The 19,531-nt window shown below is 42.8% G+C and overlaps 1 protein-coding gene across 3 annotated transcripts in view; it reads right to left on the bottom strand.

The window, feature by feature from the left end:
* ESR2 (estrogen receptor 2) overlaps positions 1-19,531 on the bottom strand; it is a 181,185-nt gene that overhangs the window by 134,063 nt on the left and 27,591 nt on the right. The window contains exons 6-8 of one of the 3 annotated variants that reach the window (XM_060096040.1): positions 19,000-19,133; positions 2,868-3,048; positions 712-898 (exon numbers count right to left, since the gene is read on the bottom strand). In XM_060096040.1, the coding sequence (XP_059952023.1) occupies positions 712-898; positions 2,868-3,048; positions 19,000-19,133 (502 nt within the window). Of the gene's footprint in view, positions 1-711; positions 899-2,867; positions 3,049-18,999; positions 19,134-19,531 lie in introns of those variants that run through there. The other 2 variants (XM_060096041.1, XM_060096042.1) reach the window with 2 other exon arrangements.

The raw sequence follows: 19,531 nt of genomic DNA, 5'->3' as shown, positions 1-19,531 counted from the left end.
GTAATTTGTAGGCTTTCTGAATGCAAACCAAGAGGGGTGGACCTGCATGAAGGCGGCAGCAAGGTCTTGGGGGATGAACGTGGCTCACATCTGAGCTTGACCACTGGTTCCCCAGGTCACATTCCCTCTGGCCTTGGATAGAGTCACAGCAATATGTGACATCTGTCCTCACAGGCCTGTGAGGTAGGTGCATGGAACCAGTTAGTTGACTGCCGTCGTGGTTTTCAATCCTACGATCAAGTGGTCCAGAAGGCAGCATACAAAGGGCTAATTCTGCAGGCAGGTTTAGTGACACAATAAGCCTTAGTCCCCTTCCTGTGCATGTGCCACATTCTCTCCCCTTTCTACTTGACAACGCTTCCAAGTCAGATTTCCACCAGTCATTCCAAAAGCTGTAAGAAGATGTTTTCCAAAGGGTGGGAGGGAGATGGGAAGTGAGAGGGACCACGACGAGATCCAATGAGGCCAAGCAAGACGTAAACTCTGCACTCAAACGTGCCCCCTGGGGACAAGGAGCACTGGCTTTCTCACCCTGACTCCTGGGAAGTAGGGAGGTCGGGGAAGGATGGTATTGAGGGGCCATATGAGGGGTCACACAGCAGAAAGCCGATGAAGCCCGCCCCCTCCTGATGGGGCTCACGGTTTGTGCTGGAGTTCACGCTTCAGCCTCTGACCTCCTCTGCAGCCTGACCACACCTCAGGGCTTGGCCATCACTGAGCCTGGGGGTTCTGGGAGCCCTCTTTGCTCTCATTTTCCTCCACCAGGCTGCACTCGGACCCTGTGACTGAGGACTTGCTGCCGCGAAGTGTGTGGGCATTCAGCATCTCCAGCAGCAGGTCGTAGACGGGGACCACATTTTTGCACTTCATGTTGAGCAGGTGTTCCATGCCCTTGTTACTAGGGGGACAAAAAGGTGCTGAGATTCCTTCCTGAAGCAGCCAAGGGAAGTCTGACATCTTCCCCGACAGAGCCGGTCCTCCACCCCCACCCCCGCGCTTCTTCCAGCCCTTTGCTAGCTATGGTTCTTGCATCTGTCTCCTCCAATGATCTACACGTAAGGACAAGTACAATGTCCTATGGACCTTGGTGTCCCACCACCCACCCACAATGGCCTGATAGCACCGGCACATAGTGCGATGGGGTCCTGCTGTTCACCATAGTTATGTCTACACGGTCTTCACAAACACTGAACCATTGCTACTGGGAGAAATACAGGGTTAGGTTCTGAGAGGTCCTGGTCCCAACATTTTCATTAGCCCATTAATACATAACCTTGGGCCTCCCTGGTGGCGCAGTGGTTAAGAGTCCGCCTGCCGATGCAGGGGATACGGGTTCGTGCCCCGGTCTGGGAGGATCCCATATGCCGCGGAGCGGCTGGGCCCGTGAGCCATGGCCGCTGGGCCTGCGCATCCGGAGCCTGTGCTCCGCAACGGGAGAGGCCACAACAGTGAGAGGCCCGCATACCGCAAAAAGGAAAAAAAAAAAAAAAATACATAACCTTGTTTCTTCTGAGTTATTGTTATATAGACACTTTATTTAACACATAGAGTCCATTCACTAACATTTAACTCGGCCTATAGCACTAAAATTCATGCCTGAACAAAGTGTATCTAACACGTATATTTTTTCTGTAGGGACATCACAGATTTCTTGCACTTAGGAACACTAGAGATCACTTCAGCACTATGCTTGGGGTCATTTTTAGACAGTGAAATCCCCAACAAAGCACAAAAACGGCAAAACAAGGCACTAAATAGACCACGTAATGGACCCTTGTTTGCAGTATGAGAGCAGAAACGAGAAGGCAGAGCAGCACTTCGTGTGACCCCTGCTGGTGACGTAAGTGTGGGTAACTCACATTTTTTGCCACGCTGCACGTGGCCTCGAGTGACCTCAAAAGTGCCATGAGTATTGATGTGGGGGTTACAAATAAATTTTAGCAAGCAGGCAAATTCATAAACAGGGAATCTGTGATTAATAAGGATGGACTGCTTCTGCTCTGCAAATGGTCATGTGCTGAGTAATCATTAAAGAGGAAACAGAGGCAGAGGTCATTTCCATTTCCTCCCCCTTGGTAAAATTCTCGAGGGGTCTGTTGTCCTTTCTCACCACCCCTAGGCTTCCCTCCTCCTCGAGGGAGTACCTACCTTCCATCCTCATGTCCCCTCGTCCAGCCCCATGGCAGGGCTACCCTCCTCCCAGGTGACAGCAAGCACTGAGCCACATGGTACCAGCATGAAACCATCATCACACACCATCCCCCTCCACGAGCGCACACAACGTCCATTTCCTGAATACTCTACCCACGCCCTGCCTTCCCAAACCTACTGGGCTCGCTAGTTCTCTTAGGTCTCACTCTTAACATCCTGATGCTCTCGTAAGAAAAGAACAGCTCTCGGGGAAGCCTTTGTGTACCTCCCCAAATCACCAGCCTCAGAGCTGATCTAGAGGAGCTGGGTTTAACCTCTTCAGGAAAAGACCTCAGGACCCCAGCCCTGGCTAGTGCAGAAAGAGGTGGCAGTTCACTCTAGGAGAGGAACTAACTGCCCCTTTCAGAGCTCCATAAACAAGCTAAAAGCCCCAGCAACTGAAAAACAGATAAGCCACACAGGACACCATAAAAAGCTCCTATGAGGACCATGCCACATTCAGTGCTCGCTGTGGCCAGTCTTTGGTTACAGGTGTGTGCACTGATGATGCACCCCATTCCCCTTTCAGGGGTTCTTTTCCCTTAAAGGTGGCAATTCTGCCTTATCTATCTCAAAGTTGCAAAACCCTTTTTCCAAAGCTCTTCACCCTCCTCTGGGCATGTGCACAGCCCCCTCCCACCACGCACCCCATGGAGCGGCCCCCGCAGGGACTGTACCTGGCGTGCCTGACGTGAGAAAGGAGCATCAGCAGGTTAGCCAGGCGGACGGACTGCTGCTGGGAGGATATGCCGCTCTTGGCGATCACCCAGACCAGAGCATCCGTCACAGAGTTCAGTAGATGAGCCAGTTTCCGGCTGCTGTCAGCATCCTGTGGTGCTTCAGCTGAAGGGTACACACCTGGACAAAGCATAAAAAAACCGTGAGTCACTGCCCTGAGAGGAGAAAACGGAAGTCGTGTGCTCAGCCATTAGGCATGCATAGGTTCTCCAGGAGGGAGGCCAAAGCGATCTGGGTTGCTCTGACATCTGCATGTCTGGTGAAACCTTAAACGCATGGCTTCACCTGTGCATGGTGCCCTTGTCCCCCAAGAGCCAGCCCTGTCACTGAGCTGGAAGGGAAAGCCTTCCAGCTGAATGCCGGATGAACGCAGGCAGACTCAACGGCCTCTCAGAGGGCCCCCTGGCCCAAAAGTGTGGCCTTGCCAAGCAGGAAATGTATCTAGTTGCCTCAAACCATGACATGGTGTATCTCAGCTGCAGCAACAAATACCCACATGGAGATGGTCAGAAAGTGAGATTAACTCAACTCCTAGTCCCTAAGAGGGCCCCTCATCTACGGGGAGTTTAATAAACATAAACTAATCACCACCGCTCTGCCGCCTCCCCCAACCCCTGTGTGCCACGTGCAGACGGCCACGGCAGGGCCACTGCCACCTCTGTCCAGGCCCTCAGCATCTCACTTCAGGTGATGCCTTGCTGGAGCAGGAAGACCACCGATTTGGAGTCAGACAGACCTACTCTATATCCTCCATGTCTCGCTCTCTGACCCCTGACCAGTCACGCAGCTCCTCCAGCCTCAGCTCCTCACTGAGCAAAGCCTACAGGCACATGTCTACCTCCCCACGAGGTAGGTCGCTTCCCCCTTCCTGCCTGGCCCGGTGTTTACTTCCCCTGTGACTCTCGGGACTGAGGTACTTGGCCTCCCAAAGGCTGCAAAACAACCGCTCGGGTAAATCTTGCCCTACTACCCCCTCGCCCACCAACCCTGACTCCTTGATTCCTGGCAGCAGGGAATTAATTAGCTTCTCTTCCAGGCTTTCGATTTCAAAGAATAAATAGCAAATACGTGAAGTCAACGGGGGAGCTGCCGACTTTTGACTGTAATGAGAACGAAGGATGGCTGGCGCTCTATCATCCACAGAATTGGTTTGGGCAGTTTTTGTTCTCCACTTTTATTGGCATTTCCAGTTCAATTAATGCAACTCAGTTCAACTCAGTTCAGTTAAGGCAAGGGACACAATGAACCACAACCATGCCAGTGCAGCGCTTTGCCACATCCCTAGGGCCATGTCCCTCCATGATGTCTGATGATGCAGATTTCAAATATTCATCTTTGGCCCAGAAGCTGCTGCTCTAACCCATCTGCTCACCTGTTCCTCACAGTGACTCTTCCAGCCTCCCTGGCATGCTGGGGTCAAGCCTCCCACTGACCCCCATGGGCAAATGACCTGCCCTCTCACTGCCCCCACCTTCCACTCAACATGCCCTTGAGTGTCCAAAATGAAAAATGCAGATCATGTGGTGCCCTTCAGTGAATTCCCAGCTCTTGGGGTAGAGTCCAAACCACTTGGTGCGGTTGTCAATGTACCAGGCCTCTGCTCTTTGCATCCTCAGTTCCCCGCACACCTCACCTTGAACACTACTTTCAATTCCTTTAACAGGTGATGCCCTGAGCATACTGAGCTTTCTGCTGAGGAATGCTCTTCCTTCCCTCCCCTCCTCCACCCCATCTCCTCCTCTTCTCCACATCCCCTCCTCTTGCTTACCTACATCCATTCCTCCTTTAGATTCCAGCCTGGTTATGAACTTCCTTGTGGAAGCTTCCCTGACTTCCCTCTGGTTTGGGCCCTCCTCTGAAGCTCCAAAGGTGCCCTGTGCTTCCCCAGCAGAGGGTAGCACGTTGTCCTACACGCTGGATGTCCTCATACACACGCTCTGACCCTCAGTGAGACTGGACATAAGTACTGTGTAGGCACAGACCCTGTCTATTTGTTTGCCATTATATACCCACCACCTATTACAATGACTGACATGGAGTAAGCACTCATAAATGGAAGAATTAGACTGAATTTACATTTAGCCAATCACACCATTATAATTGAAATGATAAAAATGCATGTTGATGCATATTTTAGGTACATACACAGAAAATTATTAATCAAATGAAAGCTTAGAGAAAATTATTTTAAGCTTATTTTCCCTTAAGATTGACCCTGGCTGCATTAACAAGTACTTTCTTTAACTACCCTTTAGTCTATTCTGCTACATGAAATATGCTCCATGTATTTCTACTGCCATAAAGAAATCTTACATTTTTGGATTCTAAAAGGAGTCAAAATTATGCACCTGTACATATGTCAGTCTAAGGTGACAAAAAGTGAAAATATAAAAATATTTGGCTAGTATACAAATGTTCACAGCAATATTACTCATAATAGCCCAAAACTGGAAACAACCTAAATGTCCACCAGCGGATGAATGGATAAACAAAATGTATATCCATACAATGGAAGATTACTGAGCCATAAAAAGGAATGAAGCAAGACAGAAATAGAGACACAGATGTAGAGAACAAACGTATGGACACCAAGGAGGGAAAGGGGTGGGGGGGTGAGATGAACTGGGAGATTGGGATTGACATATATACACTAATATGTATAAAATAGATAACTAATGAGAACCTGCTACATAGCACAGGGAACTCCACTTCGCTCTACAGCAGAAACTAACACAACATTGTAAAACAACTATACCCCCATAAAAATAAAAAATAAAAAAATAAAAAGCAGAATGCCAAAAAAAAAAAAGGAAAAAAGTACTGACACATGCTACAACTTGGAAGAAACATCATGCTAAGTGAAAGAAGCCAGCCACAAAGGTCTACATTTTTATGATTCCATTTATTTTTTATTTATTTTTTTTTTTTTGCTGTACGCGGGCCTCTCACTGCTGTGGCCTCTCCCGTTGCGGAGCACAGGCTCCGGACACACAGGCCCCGCGGCCATGGCTCGCGGGCCCAGCCGCTCCGCGGCATGTGGGATCCTCCGGGATCGGGGCACGAACCCGCGTCCCCTGCATCGGCAGGCGGACTCTCAACCACTGCGCCACCAGGGAGGCCCATGATTCCATTTATATGAACTGTCCAAAATGGGCAAATCTATACAGACAGAAAGTAGATTAGTGGTTGCCCAGGACTATAGGTGGGACGGAGATTGGAGAGTGACAGCTAGATCGGGGAGTACAGGATTTCTTTTAGGGTGGTGAAAAATGTTCTAAAGTTGGTTTTGATGATGGCTGCACAAGTCTACGGATATACTAAAAACCACTGAATTGTACACTTTAAATGGGTGAATTGAGTGGCATATGAATATCACAATAAAGCTGTAATTTTTAAAAGTAATAAAGTGAATCTTCAGAACCAAAATTGCAGTAACATAAAAGCTCCTCAGTACCTCCTTATGTCTGACCAAGGCTCCCCTCAGATAACCTGTGTTGGCTATTGGGTCACCTTCTTCATAAACGAGCAGTCACTGCCAAGGGTGAGCCCTGGATCTTCTACAGGCTGTGGGGTCAGCACAGCTCCATACAGGGCTCAGGGTCCATCACTGATGAGGGGTTTGGGGATAGGGGACACTGCAGTTCTGTAAAGGCATGTGCAGTATCAATTTTACATATGGGGAAAGATTTTACGTACAAAAAGATTAACCTATATAAAATCATCCTGGGAAGGAACTGGGCTGTAGGATACCCATTCTGCTGCCTGCCTCTCTTTTCAGTCAGCAGTGCTGTGCCTGCACTTTGCCCATTCACGTACCCTCTTGCTCATCAGACACGTAGGTACAGGGTAATCGCTAAGGGGCAGTCCCCAGGAGGGTCAAGAGACAAGACACAAAGCCCCCAGGATGCTCACTGCCCAGACACACAGGAAACGGTAAGGATTAACTCCTTCCAGCTCCCAAGAGCTAAGAACATCAGATTTCATTTTAGAACCAAATTAAATGACTTTGCCTAAAACTAAAGAAGTACAGTAAAAAAGTCAAGATCTTGGCACACCACCACACACATACCAAAGAAAGTAAAATAAAATCAAGGACACAATTTCCTTTCCTCTTTATCGCCTGGGAACAGCTGCGTGCTCCTTTCACCAGCCCACCTGATGACTTTCTGAGCAGCACATGGGGAGAGATGGGCAACCCCCCAACATCTGCCACGTCCTAAGGGTTCAAAGGATGAAGATATAAGCTCACCACAACTGAAAGCAAATAAATCAGAAGAGATAAAGTGTTTAATAAAAATTCCAGAATACTCACCAAAGGAAAAATGGTCTGGCTTTTGGGAGGTGTATGTGGGGTTTTGTTTGCCTGTTTGCTCTGAGGAAAGAACCTCTAGCTATGACCATCCCCTTTATCACCACCTCCTAACCCAGCACCATAACAGACTGATGTTGGAGAGGTGTTGGTGACATGGACCCAGGAGGCTGATGCGTACAATGCTTGGCCCCCATGTTGTCCATCAACAGAAAAGCACCCATCTGGCCTCTTCAGCATCCTTCTGTGTGTCCTTTTGTATCTTGGCCTTCTCCGCCCACCCACATCATGGGAACCCTTCCCCAAAACTCAGAGTGAACCAGGGCTTGAGTTGATCTCTTAATAATTTTCTTCAAGTAAAGTAGGATTACCTGGTTCTAACTATTTCTTTCATTTAATGAAAAGTTTCATCCATATGAAAACTTTGTAATGAAAAGTCACAAAAGTTTGCAAAGCCCTAAAATTGTTTAGATACATAGATCTTATTCCTAATTTTAAATATTTTAAAAGACTAATTATTTGCAGATTGATTCCACTCCATTTCCTAGATTCAGTAGCCTCTAATTCTATCCAAGGGAGGACTTCCCTAGTCTCCAGGTTTCTGGGTGACAAGATGGCTGGTCCCAGGACTCTTAATTTGGATACGCTGCTACATTAAGTATAACACTCACATAACACCCTGGAGTTTCTAAAACACTTTAACAAATATTGTAATAGGTTGTGTTAAATGCAAGAATTTCTGTTGTGTCTGAGTTTCAGGAGCCATATCAAAGACTGAGTATATATAATACAGTAATACCAGGCACCCTCACATCTTACCTATACACCGTGGAAGAGGATTTGCTGAGAGGGAAGTTTGGATGGTGCTGCCCTCACCCCATCTCTCCCCAACAGAGAGGAACATGCTCTTCTAAGCCTGGTAAGGATCAGACCCCTCATTAACTGTAAGAGTGTATATCCCTATTCTGGACCAAAAGCATTGTATCTAGTTCATTACTGCTAAGATTTTTATTAGGATCAAGTTGAATTTACAGACTATCTGTGGGGAAGATTGACTTCTTAACATACTGAATCTTCTAACCCATTAACATCTCTCTCCATTTATTTAGGATTTCTTATTTTTGTCAGCAATGTTTTGCAGTTTTCAGTGTGTGGTCTCACATGTTTTGTCAAATTTAACCCAAGGTTTCACAATTTTTGATGCTATTGTAAATAGTATTGATTTTTTATTTCAATTACCAATTGTTCATTCCTACCATATAGAAATAAAATTATTTTTTATATATTTCCTTTATATCCCACAATCTGGGTAAACTCACTTTTTTGTAGACTCTTTGAGTTTTCTACACAGATTATCACATTTTTCAAATAAAGAGTTTTACTTCTACCTTTATAATCTGGATGGATGTCTTTTATTCTCTTTTCTTGACTTATGACACTAAAACTTCCAGTAAAACATTGAATAAAATTCATGAGAGCGGACATACTTGCCTTATTCCTGATAACAAGCAAGTATACCATTAGCTGTAGATTATTCATTAATGCCCCTGATTAGGTAAAGGAAGTTTCCTTCCGTTACTAGTTTGTTGAGAGTTTTTAGAAGGAATGGGCATTAGATTTTGTCAAATGCTTTTTCTGCACATATTGGAATAATCATATGGTTTTTCATTATTATTTTGTTAATATGGTAAATTATGTTGATTTTCTTTTTTTTAATGAATATGACATGGTTTTTTTTTCTTATTTATTTATTTATTTATTGACTGCATCAGGTCTTAGTTGCAGCACGTGGGATCTTTCGTTGTGGCACACAGGCTTCTCTCTAGTTGTGGCGCATGGGCTCCAGAGCACAGGGGCTCTGCAGTTTGTGGCACACGGGCTAGTTGAGGTGTGCAAGCCCAGTAGTTGTAGCGCTTGGGCTTAGTTGCCCTGTGGCATGTGGGATCTTAGTTCACCGACCAGGGATTGAACCCGCGTCCGCTGTATTGGAAGGCGGATTCTTTACCACTGGCCCACCAAGGAAGTCCCTGTTGATTGATTTTCAAAAGTTAAAGAACCTTGTATTCCTGGGAAAATCACACTTGTTCACAATATATTATTGGATTCTATTTCTAAAAAATTTGAGAATTTTTGCGTCTGTATGCATGAGAGATACTGGTCTGCTGTCTTCTTTTCTCCCAATATGTTGGTCTGGGTTTCCTATCAGAGCAATGAGTTGGAAAGTATTGCCAGCTCCTCAGTTTTCTGCAATAATACGTATAAGCTTGGCATTACTTATTCCTTAAATGTTATTTTATAACTGGAGTTTGTATCTCTTAATTCCCTTCAGTTACTTCATGCACTTTCTCTCCCCTCCAGCAACCACCTGTTTGTTCTCTATAGTTTGTTCTCTGTATTCATTAGTCTATTTTTGTTTTGTCTGTTTTGTTTTTTTAATTCCACAAATAAGTGAGATCATACAGTATATGCCTTTCTCTGACTTACTTCACTTCGCATAATACCCTTTAGATCCTTCCATGTTGTTGTAAATGGCAGGATTTCACTTTTTTTAAGAGCTGAGTAATATTCCATTGTATGTGTGCATACACATACACACACACACACACACACACACACACACCCCACATCTTCTTTATCCACTCATCTATTGACAGACACTTAGGTTGCTTCCATATCTTGGCTACTGTAAATAATGCTGCAGTGAACATTGGTGTACATGTACACCAGAATACACATACTTTTAAAGTGCACATGGAACATTCTCCAGTATAGATCACATGCTAAGCTACAAAACAAGTCTTAATAAATTTAAGAAGGTTAAAATCACATCAAGCATCTTTTCTGACTACAACAGTGTGAAAAACTGCAAAAAACACAAACACATAGCATACTACGAAAAAAATCAATGGGTCACTGAAGAAATCAAAGAGAAAATAAATATATACCTGGAGACAAATGAAAATGGAAAGACATGATCTGAAATCTATGGGATGCAGCAAAAGCAGTTCTAAGAGGGAAGTTTGTAGCAATACAAGCCTACCTCAAGAAAAATCTTGAGCTATTCCTTTTATTGGAATATGGGCCTTGAATGCTATAAATTTCCCTCCAACTATTTTTTTAAATTAATTTATTTATTTATCTTTGGCTGTGTTGGGTCTTCGTTGCTGTGCATGGGCTTTCTCTAGTTGTGGCGAACTGGGGCCACTCTTTGTTGTGGTGCACGGGCTTCTCATTGCAGTGGCCTCTCTTGTCGCGGAGCACAGGCTCTAGGCACACGGGCTACAGTAGTTGTGGCTCACCAGCTCTAGAGCGCAGGCTCAGTAGTTGTGGTGCACGGGCTTAGCTGCTCTGCGGTATGTGGGATCCTCCCGGCCCAGGGCTTGAACCTGAGTCCCCTGCACTGGCGGGTGGATTCCCAACCACTGCACCACCAGGGAAGCCCTCACTCAAGCTACTGCTTTAGCTGCAACCCCAACATTTTGCTGTGTTCTACTTTCATTTTCAGTTAGTTCAAAATGCTTTCTAATTTTAATTTTGATTATTTTTCTGTGATCCATGGATTATTTAGATATATGTTACTTGGTTTCCAAATGTTTGGAAATTCTCCAAGATCTTTCTAATATTGGTATCTAATTTAGTTCCATTGTGTCAAAGAAAATACTTTGTATGAATTAAATTATTTTAAATGTATTCAGACTTGTTTCATGGTCCAGGATATGGTCTATCCTGGTAAATATTCAATGAATACTTGAAAAGAATGTGTCTTCTGCTGTTTTGGGGTTGAGGGTTTTTAAAATGCCAATTAGGTAAAGTTGGCTGGCAGTGTTATTCAAGTCTTCTCTATATTTACTGATTTTCTGTCTACTTATTCTATCAATTATTGAGAGGGGGGTATTAAAATATCCCGCTATAATAAGGGGTTTGTCCATTTCTCCCTGCAGTTTTATCAGATTTTACTTCATAAGGTTTGAGGTTCTCTTATTTGGTGCATAAATGTTTAGGATTGTTATGTCTTCTTGACAAATTGACTCATTTATCATTATGAAATTACCTTCTTTATTCCTAGAAATATTCTTTGCTCTAAAATTTATTTTTTCTGATATTAATGTAGCCACTCCAGCTTAATACTGTTCATTTTTTAAAATTTCATATTTAGAAATTTAATTTGTGTGTGTTTCATATTTTCCATGTCTCTCCTTAACCTGTTCATGCTTTCCTCTACTCCTTGGACATATGGAATACAGTTACAGTAATTGTTTTAATGCTCTTGTCTACTAATTCTATCATCTACATCACCTGGTGTCTTTTCCAATTATTGTCATTTTCCTCATAATAGGTCATATTTTCTGCTTCTTTCCATGCTTGCTAACGTGATTGGTTTACCCTGTTAAGTGCTGGATATTCTTCCATTCCTTTAGATAGTCTTGAGCTTTATGCAGTTAAGATGCAGTTACGTTACTTGGCAATAGTTTGATTCTTCAGACTTGCTTTTTTTCTGTTTGTTGTTTTTTTTTTTTTTTTGCGGTACGCGGGCCTCTCACCACTGCAGCCTCTCCCGTTGCGGAGCACAGCTCCAGACGCACAGGCCCAGTGGCCATGGCCCACGGGCCCAGCCGCTCAGTGGCATGCGGGATCCCCCCGGACCAGGGCACGAACCTGTGCCCCCTGAATCGGCAGGCGGACTCCCAACCACTGCGCCACCAGGGAAGCCCCCAGACTTGCTTTTTAAGTCTCATTTGGTAGGACCAGGGCAGCCTTTAGTCTAGGGCTTATGTTACCTCACTACTGAGGCAATACCTTTCTGAGTACTACAGCCAACATCCAGTAGAGTAGAAGGTTTTTCCCCTGTGGCTGGTGAGAACATGAACTATTCCTGGCCCTGTGTGAACTTCCAAGTGTTGTTCTGCCTGCTCCTTTCTGGTGGTTCTTTCCCTGTCCTCAGTTAGTATCATAAGCATGAAATTAATGCTCAGCTGAACACCTGAAGGGGATCCTCTGCGGGTCTCTAAAGCCTCTCTGTCCGGCTCATTCCTCTCCAGTTCTCTCCCCTGAAAATCCTAGCCTCCCCAAATTCACAACTCTGCTCCCTCATTTCAGGGAGACCACTGGTGTCTACCTGTGTTACTTCTCCCTGTATTGCAACCTGGAAACTGGCTCCAGGCAGTAAACTGGTCAAAGGGATCACCTTGTGTCTATTCTCTTGGGAGTCATTGTCCAATGTCCAATGTCTGTTTTACATATTCTGTAGGGTTGTTTAAATTCAAGGTGGCTAAGTGGATTCTGTCCCTGTGTTTGTTTTCAAGTTAATGCTATAAATAATCAAAAAGAAAAAAGGCTGTAACTTGAGATGCTTAAAATCTAGCATGGAAAAGACTCACCTCTCCTGGCAGTGGAAATTTTCCAACAGAAACAGAACCCCATTTTCCTAACAGCAATGCTGAACAGAATAAATTCATTTTGAATGCCATTATGACTACCAAGCCAAAAAAATTTCTTAAGAAAAGATTTCTTAAATTTGGATTTACTGTAAACAAATCCTACTCACTTACTGTCCCAATTGGTAATTACATCACATGCCTACCTCACTCTCTGTAATTCTCTCTACATGGCAGTTCTGTCAGATGCTGCAGGAGGAATGCCGTAGCCTTAGGCTTTCCCATTTGCACAGATGTTTCTAGTTTCCCAACAACACAATATGACGTCCAGAGGCTAAAATGACTGTGAGGAGCCATGCCAAACATAAGGCTTTACACTGCAAAGTGGTGTAACAAGAAGCAAACTGCTTTCCAAGGAGCACTTTGCTACACAGAAAAGAGTTCTAAATTATTTCTGCAAGTAAGAGAAGCCCCATAATCTGGCATTTGATGATCCTCCTGTACCAAGGTGGGAATGAACTTTCCAGGGAAATCTTTCCTTTAACAAAGACAAATGACAGCAAAAATCTGAGGTAACATCTGTAGGTAGATTCAAAGAGAAGGTCAGAAAACGTTGATTTTCTTCCACAATCAGCTTCAAATGTCCCACCTGGACATTTCCTATATGCACATCAACTTAATCACTGATGTAAGCTGGGCCCTCATATTATTTTATAGAAGGTGAATGGTAACAATCAATGTCAAGAAGGTGCCAGAAGCTCCAAAGCATTTAGGAGTCTTCTTGGCTTTCCCTACAATTTTCATTTGTCCAACAACTTACCATTTCTACTCACAAATGTCTGCTTTCTAGAACTGGGGTAGGGAGTGTACTGGGTGTGGGGTAAATGTCCTGCCAGGCAAGTAAGGCCAGATTGAGATCCAACCAGGAAGTACCCAAAGGTTGTCTTCAGGGTCTCTGAGTCTCACATGACCTTCAAATTCCTTCTTCATTCTCCCTCTCCTCTCCTTCAAGACCTAACTTCCTCCCCCCACCCCCACCTCCTGATCCAGCTATTTCCCGGACAGCTCTCCATGCTCTATACCAGGGTTACTCAAAGTATCATCTGTTACCAGTTCACAAAGAGAGAAGTGGAAATTGAGGCTAAGCATTCAGAAACTTTTACAGTAATTGATAGAGTAAGTTTAGATCAGTTGAATGTAACAACAAAATACTAGGGCTTGTATTTTGCACCTTTCTTTTTCTAGTACTTTTTTATTTTACAAAAGTAACTATCTATATGGAAGGATATACCATGTTCTTGTATTAGAGGAATCAATATTGTCAAAATGACTATACTACCCAAGGCAATCTATAGATTCAATGCAATCCTTATCAAATTACCAATGTCATTTTTCACAGAACTAGAACAAAATTCTAAAATTTAAACGGATACACAAAAGACCCCAAATAGACAAAGCAATCCTGAGAAAGAAAATTGAAGCTGGAGGAAATCAGACTCCCCGACTTCAGACTATACTACAAAGCTACAGTAATCAAAACAGTATGGTACTGGTACAAAAACAGAAATATAGATCTATGGAACAGGACAGAAAGCCCAGAAATAAATTCACGCACCTGTGGTCAACTAATCTATGACAAAGGAGGCAAGAATATACAATGGAGAAAAGACAGCCTCTTCAATAAGTGGTGCAGGGAAAACTGGACAGCTACATGTAAAAAAATGAAATTAGAATACTCCCTAACACCATACACAAAAATAAACTCGAAATGGATCAAAGATCTAAATGTAAGGCCAACACTATGAAACTCTTAGAGGAAAACATAAGCAGAATACTCTTTGACATAAATCACAGCAATATCTTTTTTGATCCACCCCCTAGAGTAATGAAAATAAAAACAAAAAATAAACATATGGACCTAATTAAACTTAAAAGCTTCCACACAGCAAAGGAAACCATAAACAAAACAAAAAGACAACCCTCAGAATGGGAGAAAATATTTGCAAGCAACTGACTAGGGATTAATCTCCAAAATATACAAACAGCTCATGCAGCTCTATGTCAAAAAAACCAACAACCCAATCCAAAAATGGGCAGAAGATCTAAATAGATATTTCTCCAAAGAAGACATACAGATGGCCAAAAAGCACATGAAAAGGTGCTCAACATCACTAATTATTAGAGAAATGCAAATCAAAACTACAATGAGGTATCACCTCACACCAGTCAGAATGGCCATCATCAAAAAGTCTACAAACAATAAATATTGGAGAGGGTGTGGAGAAAAGGAAACCCTCCTACACTGTTGGTGGGAATGTAAATTGGTACAACATTATGGAGAACAGTATGGAGGTTCCTTAAAAAACTAAAAATAGAACTACCATATGATCCAGCAGTCCCACTCCTGGGCATATATCTGGAGAAAACCATAATTTGAAAAGATACATGCACCCCAATGTTCATAGCAGCTCTATTTACAAAAGCCAAGACATGGAAGCAACCTAATTGTCCATCTACAGATGAATGGATAAAGATGTGGTATATATATACAATGGAATATTACTCAGTCATAAAAAAGAGTGAAATAATGCCATTTGCAGCAACATGGATGGACCCAGAGATTATCATACTAAGTGAAGTAAGTCAGATGGAGAAAGACAAACATCATATGATATCACTTACATGAGGAATCTAAAAAAATGATACAAATGAACTTATTTACAAAACAGAAATAGAGTCACAGATGTAGAAAACAAACTTATGGTTACCAGGGAGGAGGGGAGGAGGGATAAATTAAGAGATTGGGATTGACATATACACACTACTATATATAAAACAGATAACTAATAAGGACCTACTGTATAGCACAGGGAACTCTACTAAATACTCTGTAATGACCTATATGGGAAAAGACTCTAAAAAAAGAGTGAATAGGGACTTCTCTGGTGGTCCAGTGGTTAAGACTCTGTGCTCCCAATGCAGGGGGCCCAGGTTCGATCCCTGGTCAGGGAACTAGATCCCGCATGCCACAACAAAGATCCCACACGCAGCAACGAAGATCCCCCGTGCTGCACCTAAGACCCAGTGCAGACAAATAAATAAATAAATATTTAAATATTTAAATGTTAAAAAAAATTTAAAAGAGTGGATATATGTATAACTGATTCACTCTGCTGTACAGCAGAAACTAACACAACACTGTAAATCAACTATACTCTAATAAAAATAAAAATAAAATAACTATCTATAACAATTTGGAAATTATAAAAGAAAAAGAAACCTGGTGCTTCACCACAGATAGTTTAAGAAGCACTGCTCTATGTGTTTCCCTTTCATCAAAACTAGTGCCAATGTCCAAGAGTACCTATTAGAGAGGAAATGAATATAGGATGGAGGGGGAGAGGTCAGCTGCTCCCACATCAGGAGACAGCCTGCGACCCATGTGGCCACAGGTTCTGCATTGAGTTCTGGCTTCAGGAATTGCTGCTTGGTCTGATGTAAAATAAAGTAGCCTAATACCATCTCACAGATTTCTGCTGTTTCAAACACTAAGCTCTAAAATTGGATAAAATCTAGGTGATAAAGCCCCATACATTGCCCAAATGAAGTCTGTAAGTCATCACTTGAGAATTAAAACCTGGATATACATATTATTTGAGAAAGAAAGAAAAAAAAAAAAAACAATAACCTAAAGGCCCAACAAGAGTAAACAGCTAAGCAAAGCAATCAACACCTGGAGAACAGCTGGATTGAATACCACCAGGTAGACAGCAAACTGAACAGGATGAAAACTACACAGAAACTTAGAAATGTGTGCAAAATAATACGTCTCTATTAATTGTAGCAATGTTTATAATGGTAAAAAAAATAGAAAATGTATATTAAACAAAGGCCCATCAATAGAGAAAAGGCTGAATGATGTAGACAATGCCCTTGCTTCAAAGACTGAGTTAGATCTCTCCTCACTGTCCTGAAGGGATTTCACAGCATTCTGAAAAGGAAAAAAGCAAGATGCAAAGAGGTATTTGTATGTAGTGTCCCAAGTTTTTTAAATGGGGGAAAAAAGGTCTGTGTATATATCGGAGGTGAGGTATTATTTAAAATGATTATTAGAGGATGGAAGAAGGTATAAAGGTTACTCTCTGGTTGTTAAGATTAGCTACTTGGTGTCTGGGTGGAAGGATTAAGAAAAAATGGAATCAAAGCAAGCCTCCTTCAAAGTTTCCATTAACTTTTAATACAAGATGCTATGCTGTTTATGTAAAATTTTATATATGAGCATATGTGTACATATCTATCTCTATCTCTGTATCAAGAGCTGTTAAAGAACAGTCACCAAAGGTATAGTGGTTATCTAGGGCGGAGAGGGGGGACTCCTAGTGATTTTTATTTTCTTCCTTGTATGTTTTTCTTTTGTTTGAATGTTTATAATAACCAGGTATTATTTATATAATAAGAAAAAAACAGCAAAGCTACAACATACACACATCTTAGATGCTTTCCTCATTTCCCACCTCTAACCCATATATTTCCCTCAAGTCCGGTCCCTTCCTCCCAGGCCCCTCCACACCAACTTAGTTCTGGCTCTCATGGTTCCTAATAACTCCTGTTAGGCCCCTTGCCTCAGTCTCTCCCCTCTCCAGTCAGTCCTCCGCATGGAAGCCAGAGTGACCTTTCAAGAATGCCTATCTGGGGCTTCCCTGGTGGCGCAGTGGTTGAGAGTCCACCTGCCGATGCAGGGGACGCGGGTTTGTGCTCCGGTCTGGGAAGATCCCACATGCCGCGGAGCGGCTGGGCCCGTAAGCCATGGCCGCTGAGCCTGCACATCCAGAGCCTGTGCTCCAGAACAGGAGAGGCCACAACAGTGAAAAAAAAAAAAAAAAAAAAGAATGCCTATCTGTCCATGATACTTCCCTGCCTGACCCTCTTCTAGGGCTGCTCAATGCCCCAGGCAACAATTCTCAATGGGAGTTACACTCAGTAATCTTCAACACTGCATTTTACAACCTTGTCCACCTCCCCCTGCTCTTCCACTGCATGCCTTGCAGCTCCTGGCTTACCCCCGTACTTTCATTCTTCCCTGCCTACCCCTCCCACCTGCCCATCAACTCATTCAACACCCAAACATGTTCCCTTCTGCAACCACTTCAGCACTTCTCCACCTGTCTTCCCAGAGTACTCAGTGCTCTGTACACACTTTGTGATAGCACTGAGATCATTCTTTTTAACGAATTTGTTTTCTCTCTCTCCCTATGAGCCATGGGAGGGCAGGAATATATATATCCTCAATATCTTTAGTGAATGAATGAATGAAATGAATGAATAAATGAACTTGTAAAAGCAGAACCCAAAATAGTAAATATAAATGCATGTTAACCATGTAAAAGGTCCGTATAAACACTGAAAAGGGGCTGAAAGTCCAGTTATAAAATACATGAGTCACGGGGATATAATGTACAGCATGATGACGATAGTTAATAATGCTGTATTGCATAGTTGAAAGTTGCTAAGAAAGCAGATCTTAAAAGTTCTCATCACAAGAAAAACGTTTTGTTAACTATGTATGGTGATGGGTGTTGACTTTTTGTGATCATTTCTCAATATACACAAAATTCAAATCATCTGGGACTTCCCTGGTGGCGCAGTGGTTAAGAGTCCACCTACCAACGCAGGGGACACGGGTTCGAGCCCTGGTCTGCAAAGATCCCACATGACACGGAGCAACTAAGCCCGTGCACCACAACGACTGAGCCTGCGCTCTAGAACCCACGAGTCACAACTACTGGAGCCCGTGTGCCACAACTACTGAAGCCTGCGTGCCTAGAGCCCATGCTCCGCAGCAAGGGAAGCCACCACAATGAGAAGCCGCGCACCACAACGAAGAGTAGCCCTCGCTTGCCGCAACTAGAGAAAGCCCGCATGCAGCAACGAAGACCCAATGCAGCCAAAAATAAATAAATAAAAATAAATTTATAAAAAAATTCAAATCACTTATGTTGTACACCTGAAACTAATACAGTGTTATATGTCAATTACATCACAATGAAATAAATTAAAATGTCAAAAAAAGAAGAAAGGATGACAGGTAAACATTTTGAAGTTCGCTTTTTCCTTTTCCAGTAGAGTGGTTTCAGCTACTTTTAAAATTACTACCAGTAATTCACCCAACAAATAATTTATATTCAAATTACCAAAAGTTAACTACAGTTTAAATCCCTATAAAATGAAACAGAAAAGTCCGAAAGAAAGCCATTTTCCCTTTTAAATAAAATAAGAAATTCAGAAAAAAAAAAGAAAGAAAGAAATTCAGTATTCCTCAACACCATGCCAGCTCTAGAAACAGCATCTCTCCCCCATAAAACATGGCCCAGCTGTGTGGTTACTTACTGGAGTTGAGGAGGATCATGGCCTTGACACAGAGATATTCTTTGTGTTGGAGTTTTAACTCGCGAAACCTTGAAGTCGTTGCCAGGAGCATGTCAAAGATTTCCAGAATTCCTTCTACACATTTCCCTTCATCCCTACAAAAGTCCATTTAGAAATGTAAGGAACATACAGCTTCTGGTAACCATCGAAAGCAATAAGGAGTATTTTCTTTTTAATCTCAAGTTTCATCTTGTACACCCTTTAACTATAACAAGATAGTAATGAGACCACACCCAGAAATGTGAAATTACTAGAATTATTTTTATATAAGGAAGACAGGGCATTTCCTAGAAGTCCATAAAGCAAACATTTGAACGTATACTCTTTAGGCAACAGTGTGCACTGGAAGTACATTTTCCTCCTACCTATTCACCAAATGTTTTCTTAAAGGAATACCATTTCTGTTCATTATTTTTGATCTAAACTATGTCAGCCAACCAGACCTCAATATGACACATATTACTAAAATGATATAGTCCATGTTCTCATCAAA

Source organism: Mesoplodon densirostris, chromosome 4 (assembly GCF_025265405.1).
Source record: "Mesoplodon densirostris isolate mMesDen1 chromosome 4, mMesDen1 primary haplotype, whole genome shotgun sequence".
NCBI lineage: Eukaryota > Metazoa > Chordata > Mammalia > Artiodactyla > Ziphiidae > Mesoplodon > Mesoplodon densirostris.
The sequence above is the reverse complement of the archived record's forward strand: the minus strand, read 5'-3'. Positions and strand labels throughout refer to the sequence as shown.